Source organism: Nanorana parkeri, unplaced genomic scaffold, assembly GCF_000935625.1.
Source record: "Nanorana parkeri isolate BGI_ZX_2015 unplaced genomic scaffold, ASM93562v1 scaffold304, whole genome shotgun sequence".
Lineage (NCBI taxonomy): Eukaryota > Metazoa > Chordata > Amphibia > Anura > Dicroglossidae > Nanorana > Nanorana parkeri.
Window position 1 is genome coordinate 1200357 of NW_017306572.1, and position 18892 is coordinate 1219248.

Sequence of the window (18892 nt, forward strand, 5' to 3'; positions counted from 1 at the left end):
ATTTTTGTTAGAAGATCTAATAAATGGCAACATGTAATGAATATAAAAAGGTGTTATCACTATTTGCCTGTGAAAATAGTTTAATCAGAATGTGCTGTCCATTCCCTTTTTTCTTTTTGTTGTTTTTCTTCTGATATCTGTTTTTTATCATTTTTATGGATCATATTTTTCAAAAAAGCTTACGGTAACCCAACAATTAAATGTATAAGAAATCAGTGGCCAGTGAGGATGATTTTGTGGATTGACTATGTTGTGTCGGGCAGGCCATACAGATCTCTGCCGAGAAAAGTCTCACATGTAATATACAGTATATGTCCGGTACTGGGAATGGGTCCTGCTAACGATAAACGACCTTTAGACAGTTAGCATTACAGTTACCCGGATAGGTGTCCAGATTGAAGAATGTTCCCTTACCTTCTGTTGCTGTGACAACTGTAAAATTCTGGATTTTACATCACTTTCTGTCCCAGTGACCATGGCTATTAGGACAGTTAGGCTCTGTTCACACCTAGGCGTATCGAATATGCGCATTTGTCGCACGTTTCTACCGCGATTCGCGGTAAAAAAACCGCACGACAAATGCGCGTTTCCGAGGGCTACCTGGCTCTATCCCAATGGAAACACGAGACAAAAACGCCGCAAAGAAGCTCATGTACCTTTTCAGGCATAGGCCGTTTTGTAGCGCATTCAGACAGGCTGAAATACGGCAAAGTGTGAACCATACCCATAGAAAACAATGGGAGTTTAATGTTTGAGCGTTTTGTAGAGCGTTCGTAGAGCGTTGAACGCGCTACAAAACGTACAGGTGTAAACCAGGCCTTAGTGAGAGTTGATCTCCCTAGAGAGGAACCAGAAAAATGTCCTAAATAAGTAACATTTAGCTTTATCTATACTTTAGTAACACTTATCCGTTAGGGTTAGAGGCCACGGGATGTGCAACACACTCATCTAACGCTTGTTTTGGACCCTTAAAGAGAACTACAATGGGTCTGGTTCTCTGAGCTGAAAACCAACATACCAATGATATATAGTTAGAGCTATATATGGTCCTAATTTAAGTTGTCCTGTCTCTTTTAAGTAACATACTCTTACTAATATTGGCTAAATTACATTTACAGCAATGACAGACCACCTACTTTACAGCTGTCCAAACAATATTAGCAGGTGTTGTATGCCACATTGAATGCCAGATTTAAAAAAAAAACTTGGGTTTGTTTCCTGTTTTCTACTTCATTTGACTGAGTTACTGTCAGTCATCCTGTCAAATCCACAAGATGGTACAGACAGTAATTCAATAAGTGTATTTTGAATCAAGGAGTTTATCAGTGGCAAACAAGAAATAATTGCTTTACAATTTAGAGCATTTTAAATTTTAGAGCTTTAAACTGCTGATTTATTGAAGTTTAGAAATCGTTCATAATTTAGACAACAGTTGTGTTAAGGATTTCTGTAATGTGAATTTCTACAAACTAATACTCGGTTTAAGTGGTTGAAAGGGGATTTCTTGCATCAACAAACATATTAATCAAACTTACTGCTAATTTCTGCCAAAACTGGATGTGGGGTCTTTTCACTAATGCAGTTCTATGTTTGTTTGATGAATGAACAGCCAAGTATACACTTGTGTTGTACCTCATCAGAATTCATATTCAATAAATGCAGTTGTGTTTTTGCAGTTTGTGTACACTGACTTATAGTCAAATTACGTTCCAGTATATCATTTGTGGAAAAAAGATGACACACAGTGTCTTCAGCTACTAAATAAATGTACATTATGCTGTTGCTACTGAAATAGATTAACAATCCCATTAGTTTTTTCGTGTATACAGACAGTCCCTGAGTTACGAACATCTGACTTGCGTATTGCGTACTTACAAACGGAGGCTATTGGTATACAGCAGGGGGTCCCAGGCTGCAGCCAAAGTGTACTGCACAGCGTTCCAGTAGCTGTAATGCTACCTCGCTTGTGCCGAGGAGGGGTGGCTGCCCTTTTGGGTCTGGTTCATAGTACTGCACGTACGGTACAGGAATTGGCTCTTATTAGGCATGCAGACAAGGGGTTACCGCCTCATATTCTGGATCTGGTACTGTACATTACAGGAAGTTGTACAAACATCTGTCCAAGTTGCATATTAAGTAGAACGCCATGCAAATGTTATTTTTTTAGTTTTGCTTAGTATGGTGTGGGGTTAGAGCCACTGTGAGGTTTTTATTGCTGTCTAATCCTCATTAGAAAGATTTAATCTCACTTCCTGTCCTTGAGACAACAGAAAGTGAGAGGAAATCTACCTCTAAGAAGGGAAATTCACTCCTGTAAGAGTTATCATGGGAAAAAGGTGTCTCCACTGAAGCTTTATCACCAATTCTTGTTTCCATGACAACCCAAAATTTCCAAAATCCAATGGTCACAGGGACAGAAAGTGAGGTGAAAACTTCTGAACAGGGGCACAGACAGCAAAACAAATGTTAGAGGGTCAACCCTTTCCAATGCTATCTAAAACTAAAAACTTTTTTTTTGCTGCAGCTACACTTAAAAAATTTACCTGTTCCAAGTTCATACAAATTCAACTTAATAACAAACCTACAGAACCTATCTTGTTCATAACCCGGGGACTGCCTGTACCTTCAGAAATGTATACATTGAACTGCAAGAAATAGTACAACTACTAATTCTTGAGTATTTTTACACAGATCTAACGTGACATTCTAGACATAATTGTTTAACAAGGCTTAACTATTGGTTAACAAGGCTTGATGTGACTTATAAAGTTTGACCTAAAGATTGTATATACTAAAATAAGATATACATGAATGTGCCCTGTGCTTTTTTTTCACCTAGAATATATCCAGGTCTCCAGACAGTATAAATGGAAATGATCCTGCCTCAAGTCAGGTAAATCAGCCACAAAGCCAATCTCAAATTTCTTTTCAGTTCTATAAGATGCACAGTACTGTGCAAACGTTTTAGGCAGCTTGTGAGGATGTGTTCAAAAATGTTTAAATTAACCTTTCTTATTTATTAATTAACCTACAAACTGTATAAAAAGAAAACAAGTCAAATCAACATTTGCCGTTAAAACAGTATCGCAGCTGCACACAGCTTTATATGGGAACAGCAGGTAAGTTGTTCCAAACGTCTCGGGGAACAACCTACAGTTCTTCTGTGAATTCAGGCTGTCCTAACTGCTTCTGTCTCTTTATGTAATCCCTGGCTGACTAAGTGTTGAGATCAGTGCTCTGTAGGGGGCCATACCATCTCTTCCAGGAGACTCATTGTAAGAGATAGTTCTTTGTGATTTTTAGCTGTATGTTTAGGGTCATAGTCTTGCTACAGCATTAGTTTAGAACTGATCAGATGCCTCCCTGATGATACTGCATGTTGCATAGGTATCTGCCTGTATTTTTTAGCACTGCGGAAGCCAATAATTCTTAGGAAATCCCCAACTCCCCTATGCATAAATGCATCCCCAAACCTGCAAAGAACCTCCACCATGCTTCACTGTTGCCTTCAGACATTTTTCCTTTTACCACTCCCTAGGCCTTCGGTGAACAAAAACTGCCTTATGCCTACAACCATATATTTCAAATTTGAATTAATCTTTGCTTTTTCTATCCCTTTTGGGAATCCCCCTCACATCTTCACATATTAATGGATTTATAGTGTACTGTTGTAACGCAGAGGTGTAAAATGTGCCCTTACTGCGAAATTTGACTGAACAAACTTAGAGAAGTTTTTGCTAATCGTGAAACCTGAAACAAATGCTTCTCCGTAAAGCAAACAGTTGAAATCCTATCTCGGGCACTCCCCCACTTCTTTTCCTTCAAGTTTTTTCAAATTAAATAACTTGTAAAACTAATTTCTACTAGCTTATCTCTATCTCTTGCTGACATCCCTTTTGGAAGTGCCAATTGGTGAAATCAGCTTTGCAGTCTCTGCGCGGTCGCCTCTAAAGAACATCCAATGCGCCTTAGAGGACCCTGCCACATGTAGCCAAAAGGAAATGTTTGCTACCCAGGCACTAATGTGGGCACCCTGAAGAAGGCCTGTTCCCTAGAGAGCAAGAAAGATTTGGGATCCCGCATGTCACCTTGCCACATATTTAGTATTTTGGGCTGTAAGCTTGGGATTTTTCTTTTAAAGAAACTCAGCAATTGGGTTAGGGGATAAATGTTAGATGAGGTTTAATGCTTGGAGTTCAGCTTTAACACTTAACTGTTCTGCTGCCGCCATACTGAAGAGAAAAGCTTGCTAAGGATCCTCCATAAGTGCTTGATGCCGGTGTTCCTTTCTGGATGCCCAAAAGAACACAGAGGTCAGCAGAATGAACCACAACACACAGCAGAGGGAACAGGCATCTGGATTATTTACCAATGTGTTGGATGCCTGTTCCCCCTGCTGTGGGGAACAGGCATCCAACAGATTGATTAGTGTGCCAGATGTTGAAGATTTTTCAGCACAGTTATCTCTTTAACCCAGTGGAGTTCAATGGTGCTAGCAGCAAGGATGGGTAAGTATTAAATGCTTCTTTGCAGGGAGGCATTTATTTAAAGGAGAACTATGGGGTCAGGGCTTTTCCCCATAGTTCTACTAAGGGTAACGTGAGGACAGAAACTAGCGTCCTCCCGTCACCCTAAGCTCAGTATACCGCGAGCTACAGCTCTGGAGGATCGGAGGGGGGAATCCAGTCACTCCCCTGTCGCGGCTCTCTGCCGTGACAAGATCGAGAAGTGAGCGAACGCCGGTATGTGTTCGCTCACTTCCCGATCTACTGAGCCGGCCTGTGAAAGTTTCATTGTCACAGGTCGGCTAGAACTATGAGGATGAGGGAAAAGCACTCGCCTCATAGTTCTACTTTAAAGTTTTTAAAATTGTAACATTTTAAGAAAAAAGCATGTTAACCCTTAATATTGTTAACAATCATTTTGAAATGAACTTTTAATTGAAAGTAAATGTTCAACACCACAAATAAAAAACCTGGCTGTAATGCATGCATGTTTTTTTTTTTATTGTTGCAAAATCTGGAGATGGCACCACCCCAGAATTTGCTTTAATGTATTGTAAAGTCAGATATTTCTCATTTCTGATTAAGATGCCCTGCCATAATTATTGTATAAATAACATTGTGGAATATTAGTTAAATATTAAAGAAGCACAGCAGTCAGATCTAGAAGTAAGATTTGACTTTGCTTGTGACCACTTCCATGTATTATAAGAGTTCCCGTTTTATAACTCTTAATAATTTATTGACATTTGTGAAAGATTTTAAGTTTAACTTTCATTACAGAAAAGTGAGGGCCAGTCTTTTGCACAAAAGCTGCAACTTCGTGTCCCTTCAATGGAGTCATTATTTCGCAGTCCTGTGAAGGAGACGTTGTTCCGTTCTTCATCAAAAGAATCACTTGTAAGAAGCGGTTCACGTGAGTCCTTAAATCGAATTGAGGCAGACGGTGGCGGTCCTATGTTTGAACCTTCTTCAGATATTGAAAGTGAGACTGAGGATTCCATGAGCAATTTGGAGGGACTCAGCAAGGAACAGCTTTTTTATAGGCTGCGAAGAATGGAGAAAAGCTTGGGCAATTACAGAGGGAAATATTCTGAGGTAAGCAAGTATATAATGATAATAAATACCTCCTTCCCCATTTGGTATACAGTGGCAGCAATAAATTCCTACCTCCCCACAGCAATATATAAAAAAACAAACAAAAAAAACAAAACCTTCATTGATGTTCAGTGGTTAGTTAATTGAGCACATGCTCCCACACTGCTTTCTCCCCGCTCTTTAGGTCGGAACTACAGAAATTCTGTTAGACAGAGTGATCTCCGTGTTGGGCTGTGTGATCAGTAGATGACTTCGCCAGACAGACAGTTCTGGGTGCAGGAATGCAAGGGGCGTTCTGGTACTTGGCACCCCACTATTACTCTGCATTGGGCATTGTCAGACTTGGGCTTTGTAGAATACTCCATTACTTACTTGATTACAGTCACAGCACTCCCTGTATGCAAAAGTATGCAAAATCTTAATGCACTCCTGTCTAAAATGTGAAAAATTGAAGAGTAAAAATTGAAAGAAAGGATGTGTGACCTTATTCCAGATAGGGGGTCTGGTATGGATTTTAAGGTGGGACCTCAAGTGAAGAGTACATTTTGTTTAAATGGATAAATTGCAGTACCTGTTGAGATTAGACTTAAGGTTTAGGTTTTTGGACGGGAAACCTGCAGGTATATAACAAAGACTAAAAGCCCAACCCCTGCCAAAACATTTTTAATATCATTCCAAGGATTGGAATGCCAAATGTTTATTGCTGTCCATTGGTGAGATTTCTCCTCATTTTTTTTCTTTCTTGGACACCAGTAAGAAGTAAGGGAAACAAGAGTTCCTGGGTCAGGGGGGCAATACAAATAAAACTTCAGGGGTTTTAACTATTCTTCACTATACTAAAAGTGCTTTTGTTGCACTTTGTCTCTTTTGCCAGGGTTTCTCTTGCATGATAGTGAGGATATAGTGAGAATCTCACTAACAGACATAAAAAAAAGCCTGTCCAAGGTTCTAACACTTTGCCACTCTATCCTAAACAGATATAACAAGTTTTTTTTTTTTTGTTGGCGTTCTGTTGTCATTGGAGTGCCTGCTGTTCCCATTTCATGCACTTTTACATTTTTTGAGAAATAATGGAAAAGAACAGATTTGTTTTGAATAGATTTAACACTTTAACCTACATTTCATGGGAGATCACTTAAGTGATTTTCACAATTATTGAAAATCACTTAAATTGGTAATAACAAAGTTAAAATCTGTCCTGTTTTCTGATAGATATTGTTAAAACTAAACTTCAGGTAGGTATAAAGGGAACAAAATAATGCAGTTCTGTAACTATTATTACATTGCTTGCCTTAAAAAAAATGTCATTTGATCTGGTATTGGCCTCTTGCATGCCATGTACAGCAGGGCTCAGAGAGAGGGTGAGTGAAGCAGCACAAGTAGTTGCTACACAAGATTTGAAACTGGCAAAAAAAAAACCACAAAGCCAGTCTGGGAAACTTCCTACAACTACCAGCATTGGCTCACTTTTTTTTGCTAGGGTCCTATAATTATGAACATCTTTTCTGCATCTCTGCTTTCTTAAAGACTAATTTATTTTCAATTTGTTTTTTTTGCTAGCCTTTTTTTATTTTTTTCTTCAACCAAAACTTTTCTCTACATTACAATGCAATGATTGTATGGATCCTAAACCTTCAGTCATCCTTTGGACTGTCTTGTTCTAGATCTGGGCACAGCTCAGGCCAGAGTGGTCCTTTCACAGGGGAAACTTCAGACTTTTGCATGAGAGTCCCAGGTCTCATGATACCCTCAGGATGCAGTCCTATTTACCCAATTTCACTCCAAATATCTATAACACAACATTCTGTCATCGTGGGACAAGCCGGTCCAGTCTCAGGACAAACCAATGTATCTGTTACCCAGGACCAGGTTTTCCCTGACCTCACGACTCCTTCCTTACTGCCTCACAAAAGATGCCAGCGGACTCTCCTCTCCTGATGAACATCCTGGACATTTGAGTGATTTGGCTGTCTGCAATGTTGGGCCATCTTCCTAGAGGGTCTTCCGACCCGAATTCAGTTGAACAATGCCACAGCTGTGGTGTACAATAAAAAAAATCAGGAAGGAGCCATAAGTCTTGCTCTGTCAAGAAGGTTAGATCATATCTTTATGCTTTTATAGGGTTTTTTTTTTGCCTTCCTGTGGATCAACAGCAGTAGGTAATTATGGGCATAGCGTTCTGTTTAGGCTTTTCTTCCCTTTTTTTTTTTTCTCCATATCTCTATAGGTTGAACTCGATGGACTTGCCAACCTAACTAACTATGTAGATCTTGTCTGGGGCAGAACTTCACATCCCAGTCTTGTGCACAGTGTACATTCAAGACCTAGACAATTGGCAGGTGAACCTCCTATGCCAGCAGTGCCTGGACTTGGTAGAGTAGACCCCACATCTGGAGGTTTTCCAGGAACAGTGTCGCGGGTGGGGAACACTGGATGTTGACCTGCTTCCTTCTAGGTTCAACAATAAACTAGACAGGTTTGTCTTCAGGCACAGGGATCTTCTAGCTGAAGAAGTGGATGCTCTGGTGGCTCCATGGAATCAGTACAGTCTACTCAAGGTCTTTCCTTTTCCTTGGACATGGAAGGCATCCTTCTTTTGGTGTGAGTCTTCCATTCCAGGGGTTTTTCTATGGGACCAATCCTCTCGTTCCTGCAGCTGAGTCTGGCCAAGAATTTGGCACTCATCACTATCAAAGGTTAGGTTTTAGCGCACTCTTTCTTCTCACTCTTTAAGTACAAGGGGCCTCCCATGTAGCTCCCCCTGTCCGTTCTGTGACTCAGTGTGATCTGAATCCGGTTCTGCTTCAGAAACCTTGGTTTAAAACAATTAGAGGCATATCTCTCTCTACTTTCACCCATAAAATGGTGTTTCTTGTAGCCATCGCCTCTACAAGGTTAGTTTCTGAACTGGCGGCCTTAACTTTAAATCTATTCCAGTTTTGCATAAGAACAAGGTGGTATTAGGCCCAGGACTTCCCTATTGCCTACGGTGGTTTCTACTTTTACCAGAACCGAAACATTGTTCTTGCGTCTATCTGTCAGGCTTCAGTTTACCAAAAGGAATTTTCTCTCCATTGTCTGAATGTAGTACAGGCTGAAAGAGTCTCTCAGCGGCTGCTTCTTTCAGGAATATGGATTCTCTTTTTGTCATCCCTGATGGACCCCTGTAAAGGTGCATCGGTTTATTGTTTCAAGATCTCTAGGTGGCTCAAGCAGACCAACACCCAAGCTTATAGTCTCAAGGATTGGGTTCCACCCTTTCCTGTCAAGGAGCACTCAACTCGATCTGTGAGTACTTTTTGGCAGAAAGTAACTGCTTCCTAGATTTGCAAGGCTGCCACCTGGTCTTGTGTTCACACATTATCCAAGTTTTACCAGGTGTGGATATATTTTGTCTGATTTGATGCCAGCTTTGGGCATAAGGTCCTTCAGGTGGCTCATTAAGCTACCGTCAGTCCCAGTCCAGAGAAAGTGAATAGGATTTTTCAACTCACTGTAACTTTTTTTTTTGGTGTCTATTAAGGGACACGGGTCAGACCTCTCTGTTTTGTGATCAATCTCTTGATTCTTTTTTGCTACAAAACTGAGGCCTGCTAGTAATGGGAGGAATTACCCTGGACTGGTCTTTAGTTTTATTTATTTTTTTGCCATTGTCTAATCCTCCTGTAGGTGGCAGTGTGACCCAAAAGTGAAAGACTTCCTGTTTCCTTCTGTTGGTGCCAAGAAAATGATTTTTACAGAAATCCCATTTTGGAAATGCACTTTCCCTTACCAATGTGTTTAAAATCTTTGTTTCTATTTTTGTGTATCATGTGCACCATAATTGACCAGTTCTTATTATGTTTGAGCTATTTTTGTACATGACAAATTCATTTAGCACTTTATGATGTGTTATTCTTAGGTTACAGATTACTAAAGGCAAATATTTGCAGAGCTGTTAATTCCTCCTTTTACTATTTCTTCTGCTTGTATCTCTTGCCATGCAATGCACATTCTTTATGTCATGTAGGAGGAATGACATGCCAGACTGGGTAATGTCCAACACAAATCATCTGTCGAAAGCTCACAAAGACAGCCTTTGTCTGGGTGATAGTGGTACATAGTTTCAAACCAATGTGTGCATGGCGACCCGAGCATGCCATCTGAAAGGCCTTTTTTTTGCTTCTAATACATTGTTATTGAATTTGCTGCAACTTTTCATTCATGTGTTTAGCTTGTTGTTATATTTATTTCTTTTTACTGCCAGAACTAAATTTAAATTAAACAATTTTAATGCAAAGATATGAGTGTAGGACTTCAAATATTTCTACATTTACATAGTAATACTGCTACTAATGATAATACCTATAATATTATAATAATAATAAAAAAAAGAATCTATGACTCAATATATGTACACAAATATTTATATGTCCGTAATCATATTATCAGTGTATTTTTAATAGACCTTAAAATTGTTATTTTGTATTTGATTTTAATTTAGTTTTTTGTTTTCATTGCAGTTGGTTACAGCATATAGAACAGTTCAGAGGGACAAAGATAAACTTCAGGTGGGGCATTTTGTATTTATACTTGTCTTTTGCTAAGGTTATGTTATTGCTACCCTACTGGCTGTAAATTGCAGCAGTTTCATATTTCTTTACTAAAAGTGAAAATGCACTCATTCATTAATTTTTAGTGGAGAGTATACACAAGGCTGATATGTTATATAACTCATTTTGATGCTTGCAAAACAAACAACAGCTCCTTGTCCTCGTGCAATACAGTTTAATCAATGAACATACAAGCTGACATAAAATACTACTCGCATGGTAATCACTGGATGAATGGTACAAGGCAGATGCCACACAAAGCTGCCTTGCTAGCTCATGCGTTTCGAAGAATTTACCCCCTTCCTCAGAGCTCTGGACAAGCCCCTGTCTGCTTGTTTTGCATGTTTTGTGAGTAGTACTTCCCGGTGGCCTTTTGATGACGGCAGCCTGCATTGATTGTTGGTGGAGAATATCATTGGGAGTCTGCTGAGCGCTCTGGTGTGCATTTTCTGACTCATTTTGATGCTACTAGAGTGTGCATATTTTACACCAAACACCTCTGCCTCAAGTCCTCCTTAAAGGAGAACTATGGTGTGAGTGAATTACCCTCATCCCCATAGTTAGAGCCGGCGTGTGACATTGAAACTGTCATACGTTGACTCTATTGATCGCTCGCTCACTTCCCGATCTCCCTGCAGAGATGGGTGACAGTCAGTCACGGCTCCCCGCAGGGATTTCCCCTTCCCCTCTCCGATCCTCCAGTGTTGACTGGAGGGACGGACGGGGGAGGGGGCGGACATAGGTATGATAGGCAGAGCCCGCTGTCAATCAGCCAGCTGGGCATCTCTCAAAAGTATTGTCGGGATCCGTCCCAGCTGCTGCGCACAGTAAAGGCGATTAAGGTCTCCTCAGATCACAAGTACCAGCTTAAATACAGGAGGAAAGAGAAAAAGGACTAGGACGCAGTCCATAAATTCCAATAAAATACAATTTATTAAATAAAAATGCGTACTCAATGGTACAAAAAGTACAGGCATAAGATATTGCTGAATCAAACCAGCAAGGCAAGTGGCAGCAAGACGATGAAACCCCCGTTCGACTGGCTCAGCTCAGTGCAGTAACATCAAAAGCTCTGCCCTACGTACGTTACGTCAAAACACGTGACTCCGTCAGGGGTCACGTGTTTTGACGTAACGTACGTAGGTTTGATCCAGCAATATCTTATGCATGTAATTTTTTGTTCCATTGTTAGTACGCATTTTTATTTAATAAATGGCAATTTATTGGACGTTATGCACTATGTCCTTGTCCTTTTTCTATTACTGCACCAATCTATAATTCAAGCGAGGTGGCAGGTTAATTGTGTTTTAGTTTAAATCTGCACCTAATAGGTGTTCTAAAATGTAAATTAGAAGCTGCTGCACTCTAGACAACTAGGTCTAACTGAATGTTTTACGAAATGTATAGCGCTAATAGTTCAATTAGTGTTTAAAGGAATGGATCTATTACTGTGTTACTACTTAGAGTGTACACACCTTCTCAAATACAATGTGTGAATCTATTATCCGTGATGTGAAAGGTGGCAGGCTGCATATTAAAGCGACGCGTCAGGCACTCCAATTCCACCATGGAGTTTAGAGAGGCGTATGAGAGAGAACTTTAACCAAGGAGGTTTGTATGCCCACAGAACAACCCATTTAGTGATTTCAGAAACCAGGCCGGAATTTTTATTGGTAGCATCTGGAATAGGTATAGAATCTGGGGCATAACGTTCATTTTAATAATATTACACCTCCCAAACCAGGAGAACCTGCCAGAAGACCAACGGAGTAAGTCTTGTTTCAATTTGAGAAGTAGTGGCGGAAAATTAAGGGTAAAAGGTTACTGGGTATTATGGAGCACCCAGGTATTTGATCGCTGAGGTGGACCATCTAAAAGAGAAGGAGGTTCAAAGGCTGTGTGCCTAATGGGTCCGGAATAGAGATATTGAGTGCCTCATATTTGGAATAATTGATGAGGAAATTTGGATATTTTTGCAAGTCGGTATTTCTCCATTAAATTAGGCAGGGAAACGATTGGCTTAGATAGAAAAGTAAATCGTCTGCGTAGGCAGCCACTTTCTGGGGGGCAGCTGTACCAACTGGGAGGCCCGTGATATCCGGATGGGATCTAACTTTACAAAGAAAATGTGGCAAAGTAACAATAAATAGCAGGGGGGATTGAGGACATCCCTGCCTCGTACCATTGGTAATGTCCAAAGGATGAGATAGAGCACGTTGATTTTAACCTGAGCAGTAGGATGAGAATAAATCCCTCTAATCCAAGCCAGCATCCATTTACCCAGGCCCAAATATTGTAAAACAGAGTCCATGTATTTCCAATGTACTCTGTCAAAAGCCTTCTCTGCATCGGTGGTCAGGTGCATGAAGGGGAGAGATCTAGACTTAGAAGCATATATCACGGCCAGGGCTCTAGCTGGCTTCCCTAGAGGGTACAAAAGCAGTTTTGGTCCGGGTGGACCACTGACGTAATCATGGATGCATGTCTTAATGCAAGGATTTTGGTAAAGAGTTTCAGGTCCACATTTAGAAGGAAAATAGGCCTGTAGCTAGAGCAGCAAAGTGGATCTCTACCCTCCTCAGGGATCACTGTGATATGAGCTCTGAGAGCATCTGGAGGGAAAGAGCCTCCTGTACCGATGCTGTTGAATGCTCTGAGAAAATAAGGGGAGAGAAGGTCCTGATAACGTTTGTAATGGCTTAAGGTAAACCCGTCAGGTCCGGGTGCCTTCTCTGTATTAGTTTGAGCAGTTGCCTGTGTGAGTTAGTCTAAGGTGAGACGATGTTCTAAAGAGGAGATGTTATCCTCTGACAGGCGCATACCAGAGTCCAACAGGTACGTGTTCACTGTCAGTAAAGGAAGGTGTGCCATATTCTCCAGAATTGGATCTAAGATTGTGTAAAGATGTATAGTCGGAAGGCTTCAGCAATGTCGCTCTAGAGTGCCCATAAGTCTGAACTTCCGGAATAAAGGACCATTCCCGTTGAGCTCGTAAAGCTTTAGCTAATGTTTCCCACATTTGTGCCCAAACTCATAAAAGGTACGTCTACACCGAGCAAGTGTCCACTTTGCCTTTAACAAACAGAGAGATTTCAAACGAAGCCGTAATGCCACAAGCTTCTCCATAATGGAGGAGGCCAGGGTGCGTTTTTATGAGCCATTTCCAAGTCGTGGATTTCTTGTAGGTCAGCAACCTGAGCGAGTTTAGCACATTTAATCCATGAGCCCCCTAATGTATGCTTTATGAATATCTTTAGTTTTTTTAGGTCTTACAACTTGTGTTATTTAACCTTGGCAGTAAAAAAAGCTTTCAAAGATATTAAGTATAATGATAGTGATTTGACATAAATATTGCCATAACTTAAAGGGTTATTAACCACTTGCTGACCGGGGTGTTTACACCCCCTTCCTGTCCTGTTGGTGGTATTTATTCACCACTGCGGTTTTAATTTTTTCTATATAATGAAAAAAGTACCGAAAATTTCGAGGAAAAAAAACCTGTTTTCCCTACGTTATGTTATAAAAGAATTATTATTACCCAAATTTTTGGCAAAATATAGAAGACGGGGTCACGTCGGGTAAATAGACACCAAACATGTCAAGCTTTAAAATTGCGTGCGCCCGCAAACTCGCAAAAACTACCATACCCAAAATTGGCCATAGGTGACGCTTTAAAAGCTTTTACCGCTCATACGTTTAGTGTCATCAGTGATTGATGGCCCTAGAATTATTGCTCTCACTGCCACATTCGCGGCGATATGTAACGTGCGGCGTAATGAGTGCAATTGTCGTTTCCGCACGTAGGCGCACTCGACACATGTTTGCATGTGTATGTGGGGGGCGGGGACTTAAAAAAAGTTTACATTTTTTTAATTACCTTTTTATATGTGACTTTTTAAATATTTTTTTAACTTATTCTTTTAAACCTTTTTTTTCCCCCACTTATCACATAGGTGACTAACAAGCCCCCTTTGTGATAGCCAATTTTCAGTGACGGGTCCTCTTTATGGAGACATCAGGGGTCTTTAAGACCCCTAAAGTCACCTACGGGACCCCTAGAGAAGCTGATTAAGCAAATACCTGCTTCACCAGCTTCTCTCCGGTTTCTGTTCCAGAGAGTGACAGAGGAATGCGGAAGTGATACTTCCTGCATTCCGAAGAGGAGGAGGAGATCAAACGGAAATCTTGTACTGATCTCCGTTTGATCTTTGGCCGCAGAGCTGCTGTGATGGTCCCGGTCTCACACCGGCACAGCGGAGCTTGGGATCGACTGGCTGTTTACATTCCAGGCTGATTTCCCGCTCGTGCCGAGCAAGGCGGGATGGGACGTTTAAAAACGCCCACCAGCATTCAATAAGCCGCTGTGAGGCCGTTTGAATTACAACGGCCGGACAGCAGGTGGTTAAACCCTCCGGTGTTTTGCATATATCTACTGCTAGCAAGCAGTTGATATATATACAAAACATAAAAAAAAAACACAAAACGGTTTAAACTTACCCCTGTCTTTGCCGCGCGCTCCCGTCCGAAAATCTCAAAATTCTTGGGCGGCCGCAAAGCATCTTGGGGCGGACACATGCGCAGTTCAGATTTTCGGCCGGGAGACGAGGAGAGACAAAAGGTTAGTATATGGACTGCGTGCAGCTGCATGCAGACACCGTGGGACAGGAAGTGCCAGCAAGGACAGGAGTCAGCACTGGATCGGAGACCTGCAGCATCACTGGCGGGACAGCTGAAAACATCAGGAAAGAAGAGGAAGATCGGATTAAGAGACATAATTTAATGTGAGCTTTAATTAACATTGGGGGGAGGGAAAAATATTTTTTACTTTAATGTCACTTTAAATATGTTTCATTGATGTGCTTCCAGAGATGTGATTGTGTTTCTAATATACAAACTAATGTGAACAATATTTTCTTTTTGAAGTCTATTTTAAGCCAGAGCCAGGATAAAGCATTAAGGAGAATTGGAGAGCTGCGAGAGGTAAGCACCAAACTACTGATTTATCTATCTATATCTAGTCAAGTCAACAGAAGATCAGCTGTACCTCTCTCATAGCTCAAGCAGTTATAGTTTGTTAACAGGTTCACAGATGATGATTTATTTATTTGTTGTGACAGCATTTTCACAGTCCTTACTGGCAAACCGGTATCATAATATACGTAAGACTGGTGTCATAATTTATGTAAAACTGGTGGCACCTGAAGCTCCTATGCGAAACTTGACTTTCTGGAGCAGTGGAGAGGGGCCAGCAGAACAGAGGATCCAACACACCCTGTGGTGTCGGGTGCCTATTAGATTTTGATTGCTGATAACAGTATCAATAGAGAGTGAATTAATGGTATGGTATGGTCATAGGACTTTGCAGAAGAGAGTTGCTTACATTGTACATCGTTTTTATCAATATAATAACCCCTTTTTTTGGGCATTAGATTATATGCTTTACCATTTCAAATCTGCATATTGTTAACTTTTCTTGTTACTGTGAAGTAGCATATAGATTCAGCATGAGGTCTATCTAAATGTTTTAAAATAATGTATAGGGTACAGAGCAATAAATTGATATAAAACAATTAACAATATATTGTATTAGTACATATACCCTATTTTTTTTGTCAGGAGCTCCAAATGGACCAATCGGCCAAGAAACATTTGCAGGAAGAGTTTGATGCATCTTTGGAGGAGAAAGACCAGCTTATCAGTGTATTACAGACTCAGGTAAGAACATCACCCAACAAACTAAATGTCATTACCAACTAAACTGATTCATTTTTATGAGGTGGCCGCAAGTGGAATCAGATGCTGGTTTCTTGTATCAATGCAGTAGTAAACTGTCCTTACGTATTCCCACGTTTTATCCAAATACTACAGTCATGCTCAGTGAGGGTGTCCCACTCCCGCTAAGTATTATTCATAATGCCAGATAGGTAAATGGGAAGCCTTGCTGTGAAACAGTAATACCTTAATTATGATTGGAGGGGCCAGGATCTGCACAGCAATATCATTAATATTGTCTCTGAGTTGTATAATATTGTCTCTGAGTTGTATAAAAGCCATCAGGTGGCTCGATCTACAGGTGTCCACCAAAGGCCCATATAAAAATATTTATTGGATTGAGTTGACCTGTAACCTCCTTGTCCTTAACCCCCGAGCTTTACTCTGGCTGGGAATGCAAAAACAGTCTCGTCTTTGGAATTTTTGTTTGTTTACTGAAAATGTATGTTTAACCACTTGAAGTTCGCGGTGTTAAAGCCCCTTCCTGACCAGGCCATTTTTCAGTATTTAGCGCTGCAGTACTTTGACATTTATTCCGTCATGCAACGCTGTACTGAAATTAATTTATTACAATTTTTTAGGGACAGATAGAGCTTTCTTTTGTTGGTATCACCACTGGGGATTTTATTTTTTTACTGTATTAAGGAAAAATTACTGAATTAAAAAAAAAAAAACTGTTTCCCCTATATTAAATTATAAAACATTTATTATTACCCATTTTTTTGGTAAAATATAAAAGACGGTCTGGTAAAAAGACACCAAACATGTCAAGCCTTAAAATTGCGCATGCGCGAAACTTAAAAAAACTACAATACCCAAAATTGGCCATAGGTGATGCTTTAAAAGCTTTTGCCGCTCATCAGTTTAGTGTTATCAGTGATTGATGGCCTTAAAATTATTGCTCACACTCCAACGTTTGCGGCGATATGTAACATGTGTAGCGCAATTGTTGTTTTTGCGTGCTGGCACACCAGATGCGTATTTACGTGTATATGTGCGTGAGGGACTTAAACATTTTGGGGTTTTTAAAAAATCCTTTACTGCTTGTTACTAAACTGGAGACTTGTCAGCAGGTGGGGGGTTTTGGCCACCGGCAGGGGCCGCCCCTAGGCTGTGATTGGTCTTTAGTTTTGTGCCTAGCGTCCTTCTCCTGCAGGTGGCGATATTACCCTACAGTACAAGATCTCCGATCTGTTCCCTGTGTCCTTCAATGAACGGAGAGAAAAGGATTTTACGGTGAGTACCAAAATCCTATTTTTTTATATGTGACTTATTTTTTTTACCTCTTTTTATGTTTTTTTTTACACTTAATGTGATTGCTATTACATTAAGTGTAAAAAAACCAGTCCCCCTATATAATAGCAAAGGCACACTGACGGGTCCTCTTTATGGAGACATTAGGGGTTTCTAAGACCCCTAATGTCACCTGGGGACCCCAAAAGGACAGAAGCACAGATCTACCTCATCAGCTTCTTCTCTCTGGCTATACCAGCCAGATGACTGGCATGTGAATGCAGAAGTGATGTAATACACATCATTTCTGCATTCACAGCACGGAGGGAGATCAGCAAGGAGGAAGATGCTGACCTCCCTCCCATCTTACCTCCTGACACCCTCCAAGCCGGTCCCGGGCCGCAGATGGGGTAGCGGATCCCTGGATTGAAGGTGAGGGGTTTAGGAGGGGGGGCGGCAGCACTCGAGGGGTGGTGGGGGCGTCATGCAGCCAGCACATACACAGGATCGGCAGGCTATAGAGCCGCCGATCGTGTATATGTGAAAAAGCCGGTAACGGCTCTTTACATCGGACGGGCTTTTTCTGCCCGTGCACGCGCAGAAAAAAAATGCCGTCTAGTTACGGCAACCCGTCAATGTGACTTTGGCGTCCGTCCGTTTTTTTGCAACGGGCGGACGGCAAGTGGTTAAAAAAACAGTTGTGCAAATAATTACCATACATTTTTGCAACCATATTTCTGTTCTACAGGTTCTCTGCTATCAGAAAACATATATTGTTTTGGGTTTTTAAGAATTGTCAGGCAAATTTTAACATGTGTGTTGACAATAAATTCCCATCTTTTCCCAGGGGTATAACAAAACACTAAGTGGGTTAAGAAGTTTGAGGAAGAACAACATAGTATGAAGGTCTATACCTCCTTTTACAATGTGTATGGCTAATGTTTGCATTTCCCCTTTTTACTTTTTTCATTTATTTTTTTAACCACAAGGTTGTTTTTCCTTGTTTAGGTTACCTTACTGAAGCAGCGGCTTGGAAACGTACAAGGGGATACAGAGGCAACAGCTATTCAGTCAGAACCTGAAAACCAGGATCCTGTCCAAGAAGGGGAGGCAGACAACAGTGCCGCAGCTGGTATAAATCCCATAACGTTTTTACTTTGATAAAGCAGGAAACAGTTAGGCTTTGTTTCCCTATTGGGGTCTTTTTTTCCTAATTTTCTGTCCTTGTGATGTCTGTGCAAGAAATAGGGGGAGGGGTTTGTGGGCATCACTGGGACCGGACTAAATACCATTGCTTGAGCAGCAAAAAAACATTATCAGAGATGCTGTCACTTGGTGAGTGCGAGGAAGGGCCGAACATTAATTGAGCTCATGAGCCACAGATAAAAATATTAAGATTTAACAGCTTTCTTCATCTTAAGCATTGCAAAAATTTGTTTTGTAACGCCACAAAACAGGCCTACACTCACACAGACTGGCAGAAACATCTCCAGGATCCTATGGACATGATCCAAATCCAGCCTGCCATCTTCCTGGACTGTCAACAGGTCAGTGACTTGGAATTGGGAGACACTGAGACATCCTCTCATATATCAAACAAATACCCTGCATGGTGGCAAACCTATAATAATGGCTACTGATCTCATACACACCATTGCCGTTGTTGTGTTGGATCTATGGAAGATCTCTACAACT

The 18892-nt window shown here is 40.8% G+C and overlaps 1 protein-coding gene across 1 annotated transcript in view; it reads left to right on the top strand.

Annotated features, from left to right (window-relative positions):
* GOLGA4 (golgin A4) overlaps positions 1-18892 on the top strand; it is a 112860-nt gene that overhangs the window by 26483 nt on the left and 67485 nt on the right. Inside the window, 6 exon segments of the mRNA XM_018557803.1 lie at positions 2840-2893; positions 5286-5600; positions 10103-10150; positions 15116-15172; positions 15809-15907; positions 18206-18329. Coding sequence (XP_018413305.1) covers positions 2840-2893; positions 5286-5600; positions 10103-10150; positions 15116-15172; positions 15809-15907; positions 18206-18329 — 697 coding nt within the window.